The 24416-nt window shown below is 44.7% G+C and overlaps 1 protein-coding gene across 1 annotated transcript; it reads left to right on the plus strand.

Moving 5' to 3' along the window:
* The first annotated feature begins 622 nt into the window (after positions 1 to 622).
* Dynlrb1 (dynein light chain roadblock-type 1) lies at positions 623 to 23900 on the plus strand. Its single transcript, XM_052184023.1, has 4 exons — positions 623 to 727; positions 12400 to 12475; positions 20532 to 20699; positions 23545 to 23900. Exons 1-4 carry the CDS (start codon positions 725 to 727, stop codon positions 23586 to 23588), a joined length of 291 nt encoding a protein of 96 aa, XP_052039983.1. The 5' UTR covers positions 623 to 724; the 3' UTR covers positions 23589 to 23900.
* Positions 23901 to 24416: the final 516 nt, after the last annotated feature.

The raw sequence follows: 24416 nt of genomic DNA on the forward strand, positions 1-24416 counted from the left end.
ATTCTTGACGCAAACCGCGTGCACTGAACTCTTCCACACTAAAGAAAAGGTACTTGTCATGAAACTCTGGAGGTAGATAGATCATGAGGCTTTGTTTCAGCAAGTCCTATTGCAGGAAGAAACATTTGTGAAGAAAGTGGGGGTGCCAATCGCATAGTGAGGCTATTGAGGTATACGACTTTTCTGCTAGAAACCTGGATATTTTTCATAACCTGCAAGAGTACACAATGAGCAGAGGACAAGGCAGGTCTCTGGTAAACTGGGTCCTCTAAAGAGGTGAGGAAATGGCAGGGCAGAAAAGTAAATAGGTTTCTCCCAAGAAACACAGGCGTGCAGTGGAGTTCGCAAGCCCAGATCTTGCTCACCCAGGGCAGGCAGCCATGACTAATTCATCCCAGAGCTTGCTCCTGAGATGCCCAACCTCGGGGCTGCCCAGGTTATTTAGGATCCTTCTCTCTGCCTCAATCTGGGCCAAAGGGAGTTCGGCAACAGTTGGCCTCAGCGCAGGGACCTCGATTGAATACTGAAAACAGACGCCAAGACTTGACTCACAGCTGGATGGGGAGAGTCCTTGCGTCCCTGACGCACGTCAGCCCGCCCCATCACTGCTGGCTCCTGATAGGCTGTCCGAGCTGTCCATTCCCACAAAGGACTGTGCGCAGGCTCGGAAGGGCGGGGAACTCGGCTGAGTGTTGGCGATTCGGAGCTGCTGGAATTGTCCGAGATGGTGAGTGTCCACCCAAGGCGGCGGTGGTGGGCTCCGGCCGCCCGTCTTGGCCATCTCCCCGCAGGGGTTCTAGTCGTTGGGCGTCGCCCTGCGGGACCCGGGGGTGCGGGCCTCCTGTCCAGCCGAGGCGGAACGACCGGAAGCCGGTGTGTGAGGGGCCGCCCCGGAGGCCCGCCCTCCGGCTCGATTACAGTTTTGCTTTTTAGGCAGTGTTGGGAGACCCCAGGCAGGCTGCAGCGTTTCCTGAAGTCCGGCACGTGGCAGGCACAGTACGTGTAGGCGCTTTACGTGATTTGCCTTTCCACCTCCGCTCTGTGAAGCAGGTGCGGCCATTAGGGCCATCTTCACACTTGGCTTCCAAAGATAGTCGTCCCAGGGATTCGAACTCTGCAGGCTTGACTCTTGTGGGCTCAGTTTGGCGTTGGGGTCAGGAACCGGCGGGGCCCGCTCCGTGGAATCCCAAAATCTCTGCCTACCGTAACAGTGTGGTGCTTTCCACCCCCAAAAGTGTACAGAATTGAAAAGAGCTTTTCCGTCGTTAAACCAAACCTCAGAACCTTATGCACTGCGAAAGGATTTGCAGTTGAAGGGCAGCTTGGGATATAAAACGCCCGACCATTTTTTGTGTTCGTTTTATTTTTTGTTTTGGTCAGTGTCACAAAAAAACTTAAGAGAAACTTTTTTCTAGTTGCGAAGTATTTTATGTATATAAGTAGTGTTTTGCTTGTATGTACTGTACATGTTCCTGCTGCAATAGAAAAGTATCCTGGACATTCCTCCGAAGCCCAAGAGCTACACACTCTGAGGGAGAAGAGAACCCAATGGAAGGACGGCCTGAGACATGGGTCAGGAAGCACAGCTCTGAAAGGCAGTCTCTTCAACAGAGGTGTTGCAGGGAGGGTATCCCCAGCTGAGCTGAGGAGTTCAGGTGCCTCATTGCAGGGCCAAATCCAAGGTGTGGGGGGATGAATTCTGGGGTGGCTGTCTCTGCTCTGGGAAGCGGGCAGCAGGAAACTAAACAAACAGGTCTTTTATAGGATTTCTTAGGGGGCAGAGCTTCTCACAGCAGAGATTTCCAGTGTGAGAATTGGTTGGGATTTGGAGTCCTTAGCTTGGGGAGCTCTGGGATTGGTGGGTTTTCCTGTCCAGGGATTGGTGGGGTTTTTCTCACCCCCTTTTCCTTTCTCCAGGACCTTGAGCTAGGATAGGAAGGCCTTCCCAGCTACAGGCAGCTTTGGCTGAGGTGCCTGAATATGTTGTTCCCTACTGTGCTGTTTCCAGAGGCCAGAGCTGGAGATGCCAGCACTAGGGACAACTCCTTCAGGGGTACCTCATGTCTGAGGCAAGAAAGGAGTTGCCACCACTGAGGACAGCTCCTGGTGAGGGCTACAGGCAGGGGCAGGAAAAGAGGTGCAGCCATTTTGACAGCTCCAGCGTGCTGCTTAGGGACTACATGTGTGTATAATGTGCCTGGAGAGGGATCCGATTGGAACTAAATTTACTCATGGCTATCAGCCACCATGTAGGTGCTGGGAGTCAAACTCACTCCTATGGAGGAATATCCAGTGTTCTTAATTAATAATCCATCTTTTCAGACCTAGAAAGCTATAAATAAAAAAGCAACTTAGAAGGAAACAGAATGGCGTCACCTAGACATGGTTATCAACCTGTGGGTCTCCACCCTCACCGGGATCACATATCAGATAATTACAGTTATGAAGTGACAATGAAATAATTTTGTGCCTGGGGTGACTGCCCCATGAGGAACTGTATTAAAAGGTCGCAGATTGGGAGGCTAAGGACCACTGAGCTAGAGGCGACCACGTAGGCACATTGCGTATAGTGTTCTTATTCTGTGTTTGTTGTGGCCAACATCAACTGTTCAACTGGGGATCTGTGTTTTTCACACAAAGAATGTCTCTACAACATCAAAAACATTATTGCTTCAAGTCTATGTAATGTTATTTTTCACAACACTTACCTGTAAAAAAAAATTTAATAGGAAACTGGAGAGATGGGCTCAGCTGTTGAGAGCATTTGTTGTTCTTACAGAAGACTCAGGTTCAATTCCCAACACCCCCATGTCTTCTCACAGCCATTCATAACTCCTAGATCTGATACCTTCTAGATCTGATACCTACTTCTGACTTCTCCAGGCTCCTGCATGGACATATTGCATATATAAAGTAAATACATCAATATATTTAAAAAAATTTAATAGCATTTTTTTGTTTTTGTTTTGTTTGTTTTTGGATTTTTTTTTTTTTTTTTTGAGACAGGGTTTCTCTGTAGCCCTGACTGTCCTGGAACTCACTCTGTAGACCAGGCTGGTCTTGAACTCAGAAATCCGCCTGCCTCTGCCTCCCAGAGTGCTGGGATTACAGGCGTGCGCCCGGCTAACAGCATATTTTTAATAGCATATTTTAAGAAATACAAAAGGATCTACGTGAAAAATCTCTCTCATCCATTCCCAATCCCAGCTTCAGACTCCTTTAGGAACAGCCAGGTTCGTGTGTGTCTGTCTATGTCTGGGTGTCTGTCTGTGTCTATGTGTATCTGCATATGTGAAACTCCCTCTGTAGACCAGGGAGTTCTTTATACACCAGAATGTGCTCATATATGAAAGTTCCTCAGCAGGCTAGGCTAACCTAGAACTTACAAAGATCTGCCTGCCTCCACCTCCCAAGTGCTGGGAGACAGCACCCCCACCCTAGTAATTTACATAAGTGTGTATGTGCTGTTTTTTTCATACTTGGTAGATTTCTATATGAAATATGAATTTCTATATTTCTATGAATGCAAACTGTTGTTTGCATTCATAAAATTGCTACATATTTACATGAACATTCCAAATGAACTCATGTAGCTTTGTTGTATATAATATGTAGGAGGTGCATGTGGTCAATTCTTACCCCTCCCCCCAGCTAACTACGGCGACAGCTTGCTTTTTGGTATGTGTGGTGGGACTATTGTTTTCTTTGTGCCTTATATAGTGCACAACTTGCCATTTAACCAAAGATGACTTTGAACTTCCAATCCTCCTGCTTCTACCTCCTAAGTGCTGGGATTTTGAGTATGTGCCACCATACTCATTGATTAGTGTAAATTTGGCCATAGGTTTACTTTATGATACATGATACTATAAAGATGTTTATTCTGATCTGGAGCAAGGGTTTAGTGATTAAGAACACATACTACTCTTCCAGAGGAACAAAGTTAGGTTCCCAGTGCCCACATTAGACAAGTCACAACTGCCTGTAACTCCAGCTTCAGGGAACCAATACCCTCTTCTGGCCTCCTCTGTCATTACACTCATGTACACAAACCTATAGATATGATTATAAAATAACTACATGTACTACACACACACACACACACACACACACACACACACACGCACGCACATGCATGCACATGCATGCCTGTGTGTATTCATTGATTGATTCATTCCTCTTTCACTTAAAAATATCTGTTTCCAGACATGGTGGCTCATGTATATGTGTATGTATATGTGTGTGTGTATGTATGTATGTATGTATGTATATATGTATATACATATATATATTTTATATATGGCTCTTATCATACTACCAGCACTTGGGAAGCAGAGGCAGGCAGTTCTCTCAATGCCAGCTTGGTCTACATAGTTTTAGGTCAGTCAGTGCTACATAGTAAGACGCTGTCTTTACACACGCACATACACCAAAAGAAAAACTATCATTACAAGAGCCAGTGGATCTGAGCCCCCACTCATGAGGCTCAGATCATTTGAGGACATACTCATTGCAAACACACGCATACACACACCTACCTACATTCTAAATCTACCTCATTCTAAAGCTGCATAGTGACCTATGCTCATATATTTAGTTTAGTTTCTTTTACAGACAGTTCTGGTAGTAATTGCCTTTGACACTCCTGCCATATAGAACTATTCTATAGGATAGTTCATGTTAATGGAAACTGCTCATTAGAGCTATTATAAATCATCCACATTTTTTGTCTAGTTTTACTCTACCACATAGCTGGTTTCCTCTTTTCCTGTCTTTTTTTTTTTCTAAAGATTTATTTATTATATGTAAGTACACTGTAGCTGTCTTCAGACATTCCAGAAGAGGGAGTCTGATCTTGTTACAGATGGTTGTGAGCCACCATGTGGTTGCTGGGATTTGAACTCAGGACCTCTAGAACAGTTGGTGCTCTTAACCCTATTCCTGTCTTAACATGTGTCTTCAAGATGTCCATGTTTGATATTTATTTACTGCCTAAAAGCATTTAAATAAACCATTCTGTTAGATCATTATGTGTTTTTGGTTTTTCAAGGCAGGGTTTCCCTGTGTATTCTTGGCTGTCCTGGAACTCACTCTGTAGTCCAGGCTGGCCTCAAACTCAAAAGATCAGCCTGCCTCTGCCACCACATGCTGGGAGTAAAGGTTTGAACTATCACCCAGCTATGATAAATTATGTTTACTATATAATAGTTGATAAAGTGGTATGTGTGTGTATATATGTATGTTTGTATATATGAATATGGAGTGCTAGCTGTCCAGGAACTTGCTATAGAGGCCAGACCAGCCTTGAACTCAGATATGTACTGCCTCTGCTCCCATGCTGTGATTACATGTATGCACCACCACACCCACCCATAATTCCAACAAAATTTGACAAACCATTTCCCTGGTATGTAATGTGTTTCCAGTTCTTAACTCAGTCATAATGCTGTGCTCTGTGATTTTTGGTTGTTTCTTTTAAATGTTCTTGAGAGCTCTGCCTTAATGAAGCCAGCATTGAAACGGCCCTGCATTGCTGAGTAGTCATTCCTTTCAAGGGGTTTAGGGGTTTGGTTAATTAGTTGGTTGGTTGGTTTTTTGGATTTGGTTTTTTCGAAATAGGGTTTCTCTGTGTAGCCCTGGCTGTCCTAGAACTCACTTTGTAGACCAGGCTGGCCTCAAACTCAGAAATCCGCCTGCCTCTGCCTCCCAGGGTGCTAGGATTACAGGCGTGCACCACCACCACCTGGCTAGGTGTTTGTAATTTATCTTCGATGTGTTTTGTTTTCTATCTCCTAGTGGACACATGAGATTTTTTTCTTACTATTTTGTGGAATTTTGGTTGGTTTTGGTTTTTTTAAGACAGGGTTTCTCTGTGTAGCCCTGGCTGTCCTGGAACTCACTCTGTAGACCAGGCTGGTGCTGAACTAAGATGCACCTGTCTCTGCCTCCTAAATGCTGGGATTAAAGGCGTGCGCCACCATGCCCAGCTTTTATGTAATGTTTTTAAAGTTTTTTTTTGGTTTTTTGTGTTTTTTTGTTGTTAAATTTTACTATATTAAGGATGGAACTCAAGATCTTGTGCCTACAGGACTACATCATCTATATTTGTAGTTTTTTGTTTGCTTTTTGGAGACACATGCTCCCTATATAGCTCAGGCTAGCCTAGAATCTTTCTAAATGCTGAGTACTGGGCATGGTGGAACCAGACTCCACAATCCTGGAGCTTTACTGATGCAAACACATCTAACTAACTAGAGAACACAGGAACACTGTCTCCTCTTTTGCCTGGAGGGCATTACTTACACATGATTTAGCTTACTCAGGGGTGATAGATGGCTGAGTGGTTAAAAGTACTTGCTGCTCTATCATGGGAATTCATCTTTGGATGCCAGCACCTGTGTTGGTCGGTTCACAAATGTCTTCAGTTCCAGATAGCTCCAAGAGGCCTGATGCTGTTTTTTGGGCATCAGCAGGCATCGATGGACACACACGTACGTATACTGAGATATACTGATAACAAGGCTACATAATTCGGCCTGGTCTCTAGAAAACAAATAACAAATTTAGGAAGAATGCCACAAGTTGGAGGCCTGCCTGGGCTATAAAATGAAAATCTTCTCTCAAAAACAAAAACCAAACAGTCTTACTTATTGTCTTAGTTAGGGTTTTACTGCTGTGAACAGACACCATGACCAAGGCAAGTCTTATAAAAGACAACATATATTTGGGGCTGGCTTACAGTTTCAGAGGTTCAGTCCATTATCAAGGTGGGAGCATGGCAGCATCTAGGTAGGCACAGTGCAGGAGGAGCTGAGAGTTCTACATCTTCATCTGAAGGCTGCTAGTGGAAGACTAACTTACAGGCAAAGGTGTCTTATAGCCCACACTCACAGTGACACACCTACTACAACAGGGCCACACCTTCTAATAGTACCATTCCCTGGGCTGAGTTTATACAACCATCACGGTTATGTTTCTGTTGATGTGAAGAGACACCACAACCAGGGCAATTCTTATGAAGGAAAGCTTTTATTGGGGCATGGCCACAGTCTTAGAGGGTGAGTCCATCATCTCATTGTGGCAGCAGCACAGAGGCATGGCACTCAAGCAGTACCTGGGAGCTTTACATCCTGGTCCATAGTCAAGGAACAAGTGGAAAGACAAACAGAAGGCCAAGCACAGGCTTTTCAAGTCTCAAAGGCCAACTCCAGTAAGTTCACACCGCTTCATCTTCAACAGTCCAGCTGGGACCAGCATTCAGATAATTACTGCAACTTATAATGAGTTTATTTTTGGCTTAGGGTTTTAGAGGGTTAAAGTTCATGGTAGTTTTACAAACATCTGTGAACTTACATCATCTGTAAATCAGAGGCAGAGGTGGGCGAGGAATGGCCTGAGTCTCTGGAAACCTGAAGGCCTGCCCCTAGTGACATACTTCCTCAAGACTATATATGCTAATACTCCCTAAACTGTTTCACTATGCGCCTATTGAGAGCCACTCTCATTCAAGCCCCACAGCCACTATCGCCAAGACCTCTGAGGGGTGGGGCTAAAATTGTGTTTCCCTGCATGTATGTGTTAAAGGATTCCAGGAGAGTGTGATGCATCTCCTGGGACTGCTGGAGCTGGCTGGTCAGTCAACATGGGAGCCACGACTAGGGGAGTAAGGATGATTATAGGAAAGAAGATGCAAAGACAGGTGTGGGAGGCTGCTGGCCGTACTATGCCAGCAAGCAACACAAAGCATGACAATTCCAGGAAGATAAACAATGACCACAAACACTTATGTGGCAAGTTTATGGCACATAGTATCTGTTTGACTACGGCCATTTCCTTCGGGCTAGGACAGTCTCTCAAGGACAGATGCATAAGTGGAGGGACTTGGCAGGGTGTAATGCATGTCTTAATTAAAAACAAAGACAGATGTCAGCAGACTCAGACTCAGTGATTAATCATAACCAAGAATCAGTCAAAGATAACTCGGGAAGTGCGCCCTACATGTCCCCTATACAAGTTAAAGCTCTCTCAGCTATTGGTGCAGAAAGCCTGTGCCTGTTTTAGGTATTCCCTCGAGAAGTATGGACCTTACCCATCATTGGTACATGAATCTTACCATTCATGGCCTGTCTTAGGTTGATCCACCTGAGAGAATCTTACCCATCTTTTATCTATAAAAGGTACTTTTTATCAGTTACAGAGCAGAAAGCTATGCCTGTTTTAGGTTGCCATCTGAAAACACAGTTCTTGCCCATCATTGGCACACAAATAATCGTGTGTTTGTGGCCTGTCTTGGGTTGAAAGGGTTTTCAAGACTCTTACCTGTCACTGACTACCAACTTCTATTAGGGAAACATTGGAGCTTGAACTTATGTAACTTTTCTTTGACATCTGTAAAAGTGTTGATGATTCCTCTCAAAAGAGCAGGTAATAGACATGCCATAAAAGGGATTATAAATCTAAGTCCTGCTATGCCCAATAAGAGATGTATACAAGGACCCTTAAAGAAAAATGTCTTGTACCTTTTTCAGAATATCATTTGCGCTAACAGTGTCAAAAAACAAAGGCTTTGCACTTCTTTTTAAAGATTTATTTATTTTATGTATATGAGTACACTGTAGCTATACAGATGGTTGCAAACCATCATGTTGTTGCTGGGAACTGATCTCAGGACCTCAGCTTGCTCTGGCCCAAAGATTTATTGTTATATGTAAGTACACTGCAGCTGTCTTCAGCCACACCAGAAGAGGGCATCTGATCCTATTACAGAGGATTGTGAGCCACCATGTGGTTGCTGGGAATTGAACTCAGGACCTTTGGAAGAGCAGTCAGTGGTCTTAACCCCTGAGCCATCTCACCAGCCCTGGCTTTGCATTTCTTTTTTTTTTTTTTTTTTTTCTTTTTTGGTTTTTTCGAGACAGGGTTTCTCTGTATAGCCCTGGCTGTTCTGGAACTCACTCTGTAGACCAGGCTGGCCTCGAACTCAGAAATCTGCCTGCCTCAGCCTCCTAGAGTGCTGGGATTATAGGCGTGTGCCACCACCGCCTGGCAGCTTTGCATTCTTAAACTTAAAACCTCCATGGGCAGGGCTAACAAATCTAAAATATATTAGTATTATACCACATACTTAGAGGTACCTTCTTACTCTGGTCCAGTTATGCTGACTCATACATTTGGCTTCTGACTTTGATTCCTTTTACCTCATCTCCCATGATCTGCACTATATCATAGAATGTGTCAACTCTTTGTTCTAACCATCTATCTAAATCCTCTTTATGCTTAGGGCATTGGTTACATTTTTTGCAAGATGATTAATAAAACCAGCTGTTTGTACCTCTCGTGCTAAAACTAATGCAGAAGTAGTAGTGCTGGCTGTAAGTGTTATGAGAACAAGAATACCAGCAATGATTAGCCCAACCATGTTTGTGCCATGCCAGAGTGTGACCTATTCTCCCAATATTTGTAAGCCTTTTACAGAATACCAGGGTTCAGATAAATTTACAGGAATTATAATAGAAGCTGGTTGATGCACTACCATTACAGATAGACCATCATACAGTGCAGAAACACAGTTGGACAAAAGACCATTAAAACAATAAACACTGAACTCATCAGAGCCTACATCAAAAGTAACATTCCCAATTAGTAAAAGATTAGGTGGGGTAATGCAGGATGTCACATTTGCCTTAACCCCAGAACCTGTTCCATGTTTATCCATAGCAACATAACATCATACAAAACAGCTGTCAATTTCCAAATATGTCTCTGAAAATGTCCAGAACCAGCCCTCCAAATGCCCACTGCCATTTCCTTTTGTCCAATATTGAACTGATTCACAGACCAGTCCGTGAATGAACTGGAATGACTGGTCATATTAAAGGACAGAGGGTCATTATAACAACAACTCCATTTGATTTTTCAAAGGCAGATTCCACAGTCTTCGTGTTCTCTGTTCTGAAGGTCTAAAAGCCTGAGGCAAGGCAGCTTGTTCAGTCTGAGATACAGGCATTCCCATCTCAATGCTTTGCACTACAGTCTTAGAGATATTCTTCTTCCAAGTCTGAGGATCCACAGAAACACATCCAACTTTGGTACTATTTCTAGTAAAACAGGTAGGTAGGTCCTGACCCATAGCAGTGTAATTCACTAATTTGGAATACATTTTTACTCTCAGACCAAGGGAATCCAACAGAGTATTATTAGAGTTCACAAGTACTCCTGGCCTGGACTATACAGAAGGATGTAGCAAAGGTGGGTCAGGAACATATGTCCAATAGAGCTTCCCTGTAATCATTGTCCAGGCCCTCAAAAGCTCACAGTCAGCATCATTCTCTGTCCTAGCACCAGCATGTCTCACCAATCACTCTGGCAGCCACTGTGCTCCTTCACCGTCTTGTGAAAAACAACAAGCATGCCCTCCTCCCCCTATTAATACCAAATCAGGACCCTGCCATATGGCAGTAAGTGGATTCTTCCATTTCACCTGGGCATAAGTAAGCCTAGTTGAAGGGTGCCACACAACAGCAGAGAGACCCTTGGCACTCAAAGTTACAAAACTTCTTTTCTGAAACCAAATAGTTTTCTAGACTACCTGAGACATCATCTCTTCAAGACTTAGCCTGTGACTCTGAGACATATCAGATTCTGTATCTAGCCACTCAGTCTCTCAGAATGGTCAGTAGAGTAGGTGCCCATAACAGAAGCCTCCCTGACTTTCAACTAGGTCATAAGCTCCTCAAACGTAGATCTCTGTGAGATCAAGGCCAGTCTCTACATAGTAAGCTACAGGACAGCCAGGATTTTGTAGAGAGACTATATCTCCAAAGGGGGAGGAGGCAAAGGGTCTTTGGAAACAGGGGTATCATTCACAGAAAGAATGATTCTCCATCCCCTGTCCAAAGATCTGGAGCTGGGGTGGGGTGCTCCAGAACTGAAGATAGCACATTCTAACCAACTGGGTACTAACAGCTTACTTCCTGTAAGAATCGTGCCAGATGCTACAGGGATGCGTTGAGGGTTCCTCCTGCAAAGTCGCAAGCGGCTTGATGCCTCTAAAATCTAGAACCTGGGTAAAAGGGCATGGTTGTGTCAGGAGCCATCTGCCTGCTTCTGTGAAGAAGAGAGAAAGAAAATAAAAGTCAGCCTGCCTGGCAGAGTCAAGGCAGGTCAGGGTGTGTTGGCAGATATCCTGGCCTGCTGAGGCATGGAACTATAAAAGAAGGTGCACTTGAGGCTCCTCGGGAGGGGCTGAAGACTCTATTGACCTTGGTGGGAGGAATAGGGATGATTTTGGATGAGAACTGATGTCTTATGTAAGTTTGTTTTTTAAAGGGGTGGGGAGGACCAGGTGTGACATCTTTAATCCTAGCACTTAGGGGGCAGAGGCAAAGTTTCAGTCCAGTCTGGTCTACAGAGTGAATTCCAGGAAAGCCAGGGCCATTATGTAGAAGCATGCATGACAGAGGGAGATTCCAACATCTATCTATTATCTGCTGGGTTGACAGGTTCTCTGTGCTAGGACATCCCACCTTGAGCAGTTTCTGGATAATCAGAACTCTCCCTGAGACATGTATACCAAGTGTCACTGTATCTAGGGTGACAGCTTTTTAAGTCACTGGGTTTATCCTTATGGGGTCATTTTGCTCCCTTTGAAATATTTTTTTTTCTTTTTTTTATTATTTTCTATATTCTTTGTTTACATTCCAAATGATTTCCCCTTTCCTGGTTCCCCCCTCCCCATAAGTCCCATAAGCCCTCTTCCCTCCGCCCATTCCCCAATCAACCCCCTCCCACTTCTCTGTCCTGGCAATCCTCTACAATGCTGCATCAAGCCTTTCTAGGACCAGGGCCCCCTCCTTCCTTCCTTCTTAGGAATGATTTGATATGTGAGTTGTGACTTGGGTATTCAGAGCTTCTGAGCTAATATCCACTTATCAGTGACTGCATTCTATGTGTGTTCTTTTGTGAATAAGTTACCTTAAGATACCACTTAGGATGGCATTTTCCAGTTCCAACCATTTGCCTAAAAATTTCATGACTCCCTTTGAAATATTTTCATTTTGATGTTTAAAAAGTATTTTAAAATGTAGGTTTTTTGTTTTTGTTTTTTTCCAGTACATCAGAATGTGTGAGTCATGGGTCATGGTGTGTCTGTACTCCAGGGAATGGTGTTTATATTCTGCTCTCAGATCGCTGATGGGCAGAGAGGGGATAACCACCTGGTGTAGGAGCCAGTAGCAGTGCTCCTCACGGGGGAGAGGGGGCTGGGGAGCACTCCACATGGTAGCCCCTGGCCTGGGCAGCTTTGGAGCTATGTGCCTGGGTGTCATTCATGGGCCAGGATCTGAAGAAGTTAATCCAGTCTGCCTACTGACTCCGAATCTTGGTCTCCTTTTCTGGCAGGCAGAGGTGGAGGAAACACTCAAGAGGCTTCAGAGCCAGAAAGGAGTGCAGGGCATCATCGTGGTGAACACAGAAGGTAGGTCCTTAGTCCACCCTGCACCCAGCAGGTCTCCAGAAAACAGCCCACCCCATGTGCATTAGCCTTCCTCGGTCCTAATGAGCCTAGATTCATTCTCATTTTCTTTCTTTAAAACATTTCCAAAGTTCTGATACTATTCTTGTGATTTTCTTTCTTCCTTTTTTGAGGCGCAGGGTCTTGCATAACCTAAGCTGTCCTGGAGCTTGTGATCCTCCTGCTTCTATCTCCTGTGTACTGGAGCTAAAGGCATACACCACCTTAGAAAACTTAATATAAATCTTTTCTCAGTTCCACTGCCCTGACAGATCACAGCTGGCAGTAACCTGTTTTTCAGTCCTTGTGATCACCCAACTTATTTCTCATGTGATAATCAGAGTTGTTAAGACTTTCGTTTTTGAGTTAAGGTCTCACTATGTCCTTAAACTCAAGAGATCCCTTTGCCTTCCTGGTGGTAGGATTAAGTGTGTACCAGGGATAGTGCTGAATGCCCCTTAATTCCAGCATTGAGAGGCATAGGCAGGTGGATTTCTTGAGTTTGAGGCTGGTCTGGTCTATACAGTTCCAGGACTATGTAGAAAGACCCTGCTTCAGAAAAAACACGAACAGAAGAATGATGATTTCCACCACACCTGACTATTGGTACTCAGTTTTAAATATCTACCTTAAAGGTATTGTTTTGCAGATTTCACACAAGCAAAAAAAACAAAAACAAAACAAAACAAAAAAAAACCACTTTTTTTAAGTGCTGAGAGTTGAACGCAGGCCTCATATGCACAAAGCAAGTCCTTCAGTCCCTTTAAGCAAAAAATTAAAAGTATCAGTACAATTTTATTTTAATTTTTTAGTATTTTTGAGACAGTGTCTTATGTAGCCCATGCTAGCCTAGAACTCAGTGTATAGCGCAGGGTGGCCTAGAATTCACAGCATTCCTTCTCCTGAGTCTGTCTTGGCTGGGGTTAGACTTGAGTCACTCTGCCCCACCAAGGACGGTGCTGACTGATCTGTCCATGCTGCTCCTGTTCTTTCCTGTGTGCTCACCAGATGGTCAGTGTGCATCCATTTGTGGGGATGCTGCTTTCTTGTGTGTGGCTAATTCTCCAGTTGATTTCTTTGTAGCCAGAGTTCATTTCTGTCTCTGGAGAATGAGCTTACATGCATGACTGGTAAGGGACAGATACTGATACTCCCTGCACAAGAGGGGCAGTGAAGGGAACTAGCCTGATACACTCACTCTGTACTAACTCTGAGGACAGCCCATTATCTGTATTTACTAAGAAAACTTGAGTTTAGAAATTTAATTGATAGGCCAGGCAGTGGATGGAGGTGCACACCTTTAATGCCAGGACTCAGGCATATGCAGGCAGATATCTGTGAGTCTGAGGCTAGCCAGGTCTACAGAGTGAGTTCCAGGATAGCCAGGGCTACACAGAGACAGAAAGAAATTTAATTGCTGGTTGCCTGTCATTACAAAGCCAAAATCTTTTCTAAGATGTATTTTTATGTTTATTTTCTGCATATGGGTGTTTTTGCGTGTGTTTTTAAGTGTCCACCATATACACGCAGTGCATGAGGAGCCAGAAAAGAGTGTCAATCCCCTAGAACTGGAGTTACAGAAGGTTGTGAGCTGCCATGTTGGTGCTGGGAATCGAACCCTGGTCATCTTTCTGGAAGAGCCATCTCTCTAGCCTGCAGACCCAAGATTCAAATCTGAGTGAGTGCACCTGAGGGGTCTGTAGGCCCTGACGGTCCCGACAGCCCAAGGGCCAGCCTTGGAGCTTACTGTATGGCTGGTAAGCGGCAGGTGCTGACGCGTTCATGAACGAAGAAGCCAAGAGACAGCAGAGAGAAGTAGACCCACACAGACCCTGCTTCTGGCCCCCAATCTGATGTACAGACAGACGGCTGGCTGATAGACTGGGGCATCAGAGCCCAGTGTGCTGCGGCTGCCAACAGCCTGTGGGCATGAGCAGCACAAGGAGATGGGTGTCAGAGGTGGCGGAAGCTGTCAGTCTTCTCAACGTTTTCTACTTAGCATGTGCTTTCTCCTGTTGCCAGCTCGCCTGGCAAGAGTTCCTTAGATTCTCCTCTTAAGAAGCTAAGCTCTAGAGCTGTTTACCACTGCCCATGTCTCTAGTTCTGGGGGATTTGATCCCCTTCTCACCCCCGCAGGCAGCTACGTGCACATGGTGTCCCCCTTAGGAGTGCATACATACAGTTTTAAAAAGAGAACAGCGGCTAAGTCTTATGTAGCAGTGAACCTGCAATGTCTCTGAGACTCAGGAGGACCATGGGAAATTCCAGGCTGTTCTAGTCCATAGCATGAGTTCTAGGTTAGCCAGGGCTACATAATGAGACCCTGGTTCAAAGAGGGGGTTTTTTGGTTTTGGTTTTTGTGGTGGTTTTTTTTTTTTTTTTTTTTTTTGGTTTTTCAAGACAACATTTCTCTTTATAGCCCTGGCTGTCCTGGAACTCACTCTGTACACCAGGCTAGCCTCCAACTCAGAAATCCGCCTGCCTCTGCCTTCCAACCTTCCAAGTGCTGGGATTTTATTTAATTTTTTACCATAAGGAATTTGAGATTCAGAGAGATCAAGTAGGTACCTGGCATGTTGGCCCTAGCCTGAAATCTAGCTTGGGAGATACAGACTCAAGAACTGGGCTTAAAAAAAAAATCAACCTCAGCTACATAGTGAGTTCAAGGACAGCATTCATGGGATCCTGGGCTCCAAAAACCAAAGGGGGAGAGCAGCTAAGCACACACCCTCCGAGGTGTGCAAAGCCTCTGGCTCTCCACTGCTTCTCGCACACTTGGGCTAGTGCAGAATGTGTACCTGGTAACTGTATCTGGAGGGTTTCCTTCTTCTCAGTGCTGGGGCTCAGACTCCTCGACATGTACAAATGCTTGACCCACCAGCCCCATTGAAGGGCTTGGGTAGACGTTTTTGTTCTGAGAGCACCTGACTGAGCCATGCCTCAAAAAAAATGTGTTTCCCCAATAACTACATAACTCTGCAAGCTACACAGTATTTGTGAAGAAAAGGGCCTAAGTTAGGTTGCCTAATAGTAGTAGGCATCTTTGAGGCCCCCACCTCTGTCATCCTTCTTAATTTTGTCCTGGTTTAAGAGTGAGCCACTGAATGGTTAGGTTTGCTGGCACCTTAACATTTGCCTACTTGATATATAAACAAACTCATTCTATTATCTGAAGGTAAACTCCAGTAATAACTCAAATACCAATATCAGTAGAGATGCATCACATGTAACCACAGATGCTAGTGAGCAAATGAGGTTAGGTCCTGCCCCCAGGGAACTTATAGTCTGGTGGGAGATGTATAAATGTCTACTTTCCTAATAGTGAGGTGCTGGGGTTGTAATACGCTAAAGAAAATCTATGTGGTACTGGGATGCCATCAGACTGGAGGGTCCTTCCTTCAGGATCATCCCATTGTGGATCGATTATAGCAGGCACCAGTCATACTGCCACCCTCAGCTGTAGAGAGGCCTCACGGGGCTCAGGGCTGCATATTTTTGCCATCTAGGACCCAAAAGCAGCATTGAGGTCAGCCCCTTAAAGATGAATGACCACTGCAGCCCATTCCTGTGCCTTCATTCTGCTGCTCAGCTGCTTCACGTGTTCCTGGTGCCTAATAAAACAAGGCTAGAAGGCTGCCTTGTCTCCAAGCTGTTTGTTCACTGTTGGCCAGATTTGCAGGGCCCATGTCTAGCCACTTGGATGCGAAGAGTCCCCTGTAACACATTCCCTTCACAAGTGTCCAGACTTCTCTTGGATGGAGCCTTCTGACAGGCCATAGCCAGTTCACAGGCACCTGATAACAGAATGTGGCTCAAGCCACACCCTCACCATCATAACTGTAGGTACCAAGTGAAGACACACCCAGTGTTCATTTAATTGTTCAATCTTCAAAAAGAAAGAATACACAATGATAGTCATTGACTGGCTAATTATACCAGTAAAAGCCTAGTCTAAGCATCCAGCAATGGAGGATACTGGGTGAATAGACTCTTACTTCATGGGCTCTTTTTATGGTTTTTTGTTGTCTTAGGGTTTGACTACTGTGAACGGACACCATAACCAAGGCAGCTCTTAGACAACATTTAATTAGGACTGGCTCACAGGTTCAGTCAATTATCATCAAGGTGGGAGAATGGTAGCATCCAGCTAGGGGTGGTGCAGGAGGAGCTGAGAGTTCTACATCTTCATGTGAAGGCTGCTATGAGAAAGCAGCGAGGGTCTTAAAGCCCACACCCACAGTGGCACACCTACTCCAACAAGGCCACACAACCTAATGGTGCCAAGCATATACGAACTATCACATTCCATTCCCTGGGGCCCCATAGGCTTGTTCAAGCATGAGTCTCTGGAGGCCATACCTAAACATAATGCAAAATACTTTTTTTTTTCCGGTTTTTTAGAGACAGGGTTTCTCTGTATAGCCCTGGCTGTCCTGGAGCTCACTCTGTAGACCAGGCTGGCCTCGAACTCAGAAATCCACCTGCCTCTGCCTCCCAGAGTGCTGGGATTACAGGCATGTGCCACCACCACCCAGCTGCAAAATACTTCTAATCCAACTTCAAAAGTCCCCATAGTTTATAACAGTCTCAACAATGTTAAAAGTCCAAAGTTCAAAGTCTCTTCTGAGATTCAAGCAGTCTCTTAACTGTAATCCCATATAAAGTCAAAAATACTGGACCAAATAAGACAAAAACCAGCTGGGCAAACTCCAAACTCTCTCTCCATGTCTGACGTCAAAGCGCTCTTCAGATCTTCAGCTCCTTTCATCCTTGTTGGCTGCAGTTGGCAGATGTGGCATTCAGCAGCCACAGACGTCATTCTCTGGGGCTGGCTGCACTCTGTCAGCTTTCCTCGGCAGGTTCTCACTGCTCTGGCATCTCAAGCATCCTGGGGTCTCCAAGGCAAGCAACATGGACTCTACAGCTTCTTATCCCAGTGTCTGGGATCTACACATGATCTTCTGGGCTCCTTCAAAGGGCTTGTGCCACTTCTCTAGCTCTGCCCTTGGTGGCACTCTAGACTTTAGTTGATGCCACACCACTGCTGCTACTGTTCTTGATGGTCATCCTATGGTACTGGCATGGCTAATATGCTGGGGTCTTCAGTTGCAACTAGGCTTCTCTCATAGGCTATCGTCATGATGCCAGGCCTCAGCTCCTTTGCATGACCCCTTCAGTCCTGGGCAGTCAACTGCAACTGAGGCTGCACCTTCACCTTTCATGGTGCCAAGCCTCAACTGCTTTCCATGACCCCTTCTCATGCTTTCAAAACCGGGGTGAGTTTTACATCACCAAGTCCAGCTATAGCACAAGGGATAACCCTGGCTATCTCTGGAACACAGCTTGTGCTCTCAGAAAATACATCCCAAGCCAGGCGGTGGTAGCGCAAGCCTGTAATCCCAGCACTCTGGGAGGCAGAGGCAGGTGGATTTCTGAGTTCAAGGCCAGGCTGGTCTACAGAGTGAGTTCCAGGACAGCCAGGGCTATACAGAGAAACCCCGTCTCAAAAATACCAAATCCAAAAAACCAAAATAAATAAATAAATAAATAAAAAAGAGAAAGAAAGAAAGAAAGAAAGAAAGAAAGAAAGAAAGAAAGAAAGAAAGAAAGAAAGAGAAAGGAAGGAAGGAAGGAAGGAAGGAAGGAAGGAAGGAAGGAAGGAAGGAAGGAAGAAAGAAAGAAAGAAAGAAAGAAAGAAAGAAAGAAAGAAAGAAAGAAAGAGAAAGGAAGAAAGAAAAAGAAAGAAAATAAGTCCCAAATTTTACAGAGAAACCCCGTCTCAAAAATACCAAATCCAAAAAACCAAAATAAATAAATAAATAAATAAAAAAGAGAAAGAAAGAAAGAAAGAAAGAAAGAAAGAAAGAAAGAGAAAGGAAGGAAGGAAGGAAGGAAGGAAGGAAGGAAGAAAGAAAGAAAGAAAGAAAGAAAGAAAGAAAGAAAGAAAGAAAGAAAGAAAGAGGAAGGAAGGAAGGAAGAAAGAAAGAAAGAAAGAAAGAAAGAAAGAAAGAAAGAAAGAAAGAAAGAAAGAAAGAAAGAAAGAAAGAAAGAAAGAAAGAAAGAAAGAAAGAAAGAAAGAGAGAGAGAGAGAAAGGAAGAAAGAAAATAAGTCCCAAATTTTACTTCAGTGATACTGGTCTCTTAATCAATCACCGCTAATTTCTTAGCTCCAGCATCAATTGACCCAGTATTAACCCTTTCTATTCTTGACTCTAAAGCCAGAGCCACATGGTCGAAGCTGCCAAGTTCTGCTGCTTGCTGGGGATGGAACATGCCCTCCTTATTCTATTATATTATAACATGTTTTCAATGAATTTATTCTCTTCGTAAATTAGACTGGTTAGACTGACTTTGAACTCAGAGATCTGCATGCCTGTCTCCTAAATGCTAGGATTTTTCTACTTGGAACCTTCTCAGTACCAGGCTGGCCTTGAAGTCAGAGGTCGGCTTGCCTGCCTTTGTCTCCTGGGATTAAAGGTGTATACCACCATGCCTGGACCTAAATTTAGCTGGGTGGGCTCCTGCTCCAAATTCCCACTCCCTTAATCTGCTGTCCTCCTAGAACACAGGATTCAGCACCATTCTACTTCCTGGTGCCCCTTTAATACTTGGAACTATATATTTGTATTTTTCCTTTCTCAGCTTGCTCCTTTTCATAAAAACATTCTTCATAAGACTCAACCAGAGAACAAAGTCTGCTGAACTTTGAGACTTCCTTTGTCAATTCAATTAGTATAAATCACTTTACCTTAGCCTTAGGTAGATCTTCAGACAAGGACAAAAAGCAGCCATATTCTCCACCAAAATACCACAAAAACAGTTTCTAGGCCACATACTGAAATTATTCTCTAGTAAAATCTCTTGGGCCAGATCTGCACAGTTCAAATCACCCTCAGCAACAATAGCTTCCATATTCCTACTCAGATTTCCCATTAAGCCCCATTTAAACTTAAATTCCACTGCTTTCCAAATACAAAGTCCCAAAATCCAACAAACAAAAACATGGTCAGGCCTATATCACAGCAATATCCCACTTCTGGTACCACTTCTGTCTTAGGGTTTTATTGCTGTGAACAGACACCATGACCAAGGCAACTTTTAAAAAAAATATTTATTTTATTTATGTGAATACATTATAGCTGTCAGACACAACAGAAGAGGGCATCAGATCCCATTACAGATGTTTGTGAGCTACTATGTGGTTGCTGGGATTTGAACTCAGGACCTCTGAAAGAGCAGTGAGTGTTCTTAACGGGTAAGCCATCACCAGCCCCCAAGGCAACTCTTTTAAGAACAACATTTAATTGGGACTGGCTCAGAGGTTCAGTCCATCATCATCAAGGCCGGAACATGGCAGCATCCAGGCAGACGTGGTCTAGGAGAAGCTGAGAGTTTTACATTTTCAAATGAAGGCTGCTATGAAAAGAGTGGCTCCCAGGCAGTGAGGGTCTTAAATATAGCCCACCCCACAGTGACACACCTACTCCAACAAAGCCACACCTCCTAATGGTGCCACTCCCTGGTCCAAGCATATACAAACCATACAGTTAAGTTATATACTGGACCCAGGTCTCAGACAGACTATACAGAAAAACTCACTTTACCACTGAGTAAACTTCCAACCTCTCACTGGGCTGTTTTAAAGACAGCAATGCACACTGGGATAGGGAAGCATCCTCACATGTATACAAGCTTACAGCTCAGCCAGCCTTAACAAGGACAGTAATGGGTTATGTCTGGTATGCCTCAGTATAAGCCAACCTCTTTTCTTTCTTCCTCCTTTCAACCTCTTCTTTTTTAAAAGATTCATGTGTTTGTGTTTATGAACATTGTTTTCCTGTGCGTCTGCATGACAAAAGAGGGCATCAGATCCCATTACAGATGGTTGTGAGCCACCATGTGGTTGCTGGGAATTGAACTCAGGACCTCAGGAACAACAACTAGTGCTCTTAACCCAACTGAGCCATCTCTCCAGATCCCAACCTCTTTTCTGTTTGGTTTCAATTTGTCCTTCCCACAGGCATTCCCATCAAGAGCACAATGGACAATCCCACCACTACGCAGTATGCCAACCTCATGCACAACTTCATCTTGAAAGCACGGAGCACTGTGCGTGAGATTGACCCCCAGAATGACCTAACCTTCCTTCGAATTCGCTCCAAGAAAAATGAAATCATGGTGGCACCAGGTATGGGTTCTTGCACCTTCACATTTAGTTTCTGAACTTATAGCAGTTTCTCTGTGGCTTATCAGGAAAGTGTGGCACAGTAATGTCTCCACAGGTTCAAGGTAGGCCTAGTGGGTGTAAAGAGTCAACTTGCTTCACTGCCTAGTCACTATTGGGTGGCATCTACCAGTGATCTTCAGCAAGCCTCATAGAGGAATTGTGGATTCATGAAGGAGAAAGACACAAACATTAATGCTGGTCATTCTCAACTTGGTAAGAATTCCATAAGAATTTGGGGCACAGAAGTGTTTATCAGTTAGTTCTGCCTGGGCAATCAGCAAAGATTTCTCAGAAAAAGGAATGCTGGAACTGAATCTTAAGAGCCAGGGAAATATGAGTCAGAAGAGTAGAAAAGCTGTTTCTATATGAAAAAGAATTTATAGTCCTGTCTCCAACCCATATAGCCAGTTCCCCACCACCATTGGAGCAGACTGCTAGTGTGAGTCATCAGTAAAAAGCTTGACTGGGTAGTAAGCACAAGCATGCCTGTGTTTGGGCCTTGGGATCATTCTCAGTGTAATGAGATGCTCACATTGGGAGGCACCCACGAGGATGGGAACTACCAAGGGGAGGCCTTCTACTCTGCCTCCTCTAACTCAGCACTCACAGACTCGAGTGGCAGACAGATTCTATAGGACGTCTGTGTGGTTACCTCTTCCTGTCCTTCTGCCAAGCCATGACTGGACATGCATGGGTTCTTATATAATGATGCCTCAGTTTGTAGAACATGTCAACTAAGGAAGGTATAAAAAGTGGCTCCAGTGGTAGACCCAGAAACTCAGTGTGAAGGGCAGATGACATGGTGCCACAGAGACACAAACACTTAGTAGACAGTGTCTCTCCACCTACTGTGTCACCTAAAGCTCCAGAAATGTCTGGAAGTGCTGACCACTCAGGTCTCAGCTCAGTACGATAATAGCTCCTTCAATTTGTCCTTGAAAACCACAGACATTCGGAGTCTCTGAGGATTGTAGGTGTCCAAGTTGAGTTCACAGGCTAAGTGGCTCTAGTCTCATCAGTGGAAAAGTGGCCAGACCCTCACATGGACAGCCTATGGAAAAGTGTGTAGCGACCTGGCTTGTGGCCAGTGTTTCTCATTCATACTGTAGTTATGCTGAAGGCTCTGACGTGTTGAGGTGGCCATAAGCAGTGCTGTTTCTTGGGGCCACCACACTACTACCTCTCCCTTCCTGAGGCCTTCTCACACACCATCTTCTTGCTGGAACAAGCCTTCGTTCCTCACTGCCCTGCTGACTTGCCTAGCTGCATCTCTACTGGTCTCTGTCTTTCACAGTAAGTTCTCTGAGGGCAGAGACTTGTTTTAAGCACAGTATATACATTCAACAGATGGCTTTTGTTGTTTTGAGAGAAGGTTTCTCTACATAGCCCAAGTTGTTCTAGAACTCACTATGTAGACCAAGCCAGCCTTGAACTCATATACAGTTACTCAGCTACTGGGATCAAAGGCTTATGCCACCACGTCTAGTTCTCAGAAGGCTTTAATTTCCTCCCCTATTGTGGATTGGGGTGGGTTAAGGAGAGGGTTAGGGTTAAGGATGCCTGGGACATAGTGTCTAAACCTCTATGTATTTGTGCCTGGGAATACGTATATCCATGAGGTATCAGTGGAGGTCCAAAGAGGGCACCAGATCCCCCTCTCCCCCAAAACTAGAGGAGCTGAACATTATGAGCTGCTATCTGAGTGCTAGGAACTGTAGGGTTTCTGCAAAAGCAGGAGTGCTCTTAACCAGTTGCTGAGCTGTGTCTCCAGCCCCTGGGACATGTTATTTCAGACGAAAATCAGTACTACATACTTTTATGTACCCAGTTTTATGTGGTCAATATAGAAATCCTGGGTTTGGGGCCAGAATGTCCCACAGGGCAGTCCCAGCATGGTCCCACCATGCAGTGTGGGCAGACTGGAATAACCTTGCCTGGAAGGATAGAGGTCTAGTCTCTTCTTACAGAAATGGACTGCTTGTGGCTTCTCAGAAGTTTAGCACAAGACCCAAGCCCACATGTCTAGAATATGCTGCTGACATGCTTGGAGAACAGAGTACCTGCATCTAAAATTCGTCAGTGAATTTGGGGACTGAGGGTATCAGGATGCTTGCTTACATAAGGCCCTGGCTTTAAGCCCCAATACCATAAGAAAATGATCAAAATCAGTGAGGTTTGCCCAGACAGACAGCACTTTGCCCTATTTTCTTGATAAGTGAGACCTCCATTTCTGTGGAGAGTCTGATCATGAGACTGTCATGGAAAATGCTTCAAAGAAGCAAATACCTTGTTGTGACCTTTCAAGGTTCTCTTGGGTGAGGGATGCATATTGAGGAAGGCACAGACCCCACCATGCCAGGCCAGTCAGTGGCTTCGTAGGTGTCTGCCAGTCATATAAAAATCTCACATTAATGTGTCCGTGTGCATGTACACATGCATGCTCAACTGCAGAGGTTAGAGTGCAGCCCTTGGGGATGATTGGCTGTTTCCTTCTACCACGTGAGTTCTGCAGGTTGAACTCAGGTTAGTTATCTTACCAGCCTCCAAATCTTATCTTGGTCAATAATAAAAATTAAAAGTATGCAGTAGAGGTAGTTCACCCCCCTGCAAGTGAAGACTTCACTTCCCATCAGCCACTTGGCCGGAGACAGTAAGGAACTTGTAGGTTATTTCCTGTTCCCAGAAGTCGTCTGCCACTAATGCTTTTCTGAAAGCTGCTTCCCTCCTGCATTGAATGGCTAGTGATTATTGTTAACCTTCTCCTAGTTTGCATCTAATGATTTGTTTTTGTCTCTCTCTCTTTCAGATAAAGACTATTTCCTGATCGTGATTCAGAATCCAACTGAATAACCCACTGTCTGGCTTCCTGTGTCATTCCTTAATTTAATGTCTCCCAAGAATAATAGTGTTAATCATGTCAGTGGGCACAAGGTGCTTGCCTGAGAGCCCATGTAGACCATGCCATTGATCCAGGGTAGTCCTGCCCTCCCCACCGAGGAGTGCCTCTAATGGTCCAGTCAGTCCCTGCTCATCTCCTCTCCAGGCTTTGGAATAAGAGCTTGTGATAAGCCACACCCAGCTTTCTTCTAACCCTCAGTTCATTTGGTTCCCCTTGGAAAGCTGTTTTTGTTTTTTAAACTAAAAATTACTTCAAGCCCTCTACTGGCTGTTGTGTCTTTACTAGATTGGAAAGGCCCATTCCTGTGTTAGCTCACGGTCAGCTGAACATGCCCATAACTTATAGCCACTGGCGGGTTCTCATGGTCCCTGGGCCTGCTCTTCTTAGCACCTGTGGCACACTTCCTGAACAAGGCTTAGTATGTACTGGTGCCTGACTCCTGGTTCCATTGCATTGCCCTCAGCAAAGGATGAGTGGTGTCTACAGAGTAGCCACAATGTACCTGATGTACCTCAGGAGTGCACATCATTGGATTAAAACTACCTGAGAGCTGGGGACTTGAGAGAAACAGAGGTGGGAAGGAACATGTTGTTCCTGGAGTCTCACAGCTGGGAACATGGGTCTGTAGGTAGCCAGCTCTTTCACACTGTCTTCCTTGGATCTCTGACCCCATCCTTTCCCAGCAAGCTCATTCATGGTGATCATTCTTCCACCCACAGCACTGTTGTGTGCAAGGGGGTCCTCACCAGAAGCTCTTCCCCAGGTCTAGTACCCATTCT

Source organism: Apodemus sylvaticus, chromosome 5 (genome assembly GCF_947179515.1).
Source record: "Apodemus sylvaticus chromosome 5, mApoSyl1.1, whole genome shotgun sequence".
In the NCBI taxonomy this organism is placed as follows: Eukaryota; Metazoa; Chordata; class Mammalia; order Rodentia; family Muridae; genus Apodemus; species Apodemus sylvaticus.

Excerpts from the sequence above, each read along its gene's own strand:
- Dynlrb1 (XM_052184023.1), top strand. Across the intron at positions 12,476-20,531 it reads CATCGTGGTGAACACAGAAG|GCATTCCCATCAAGAGCACA; the intron begins GTAGGTCCTTAG and ends TCCTTCCCACAG. Across the intron at positions 20,700-23,544 it reads TGAAATCATGGTGGCACCAG|ATAAAGACTATTTCCTGATC; the intron begins GTATGGGTTCTT and ends TCTCTCTTTCAG.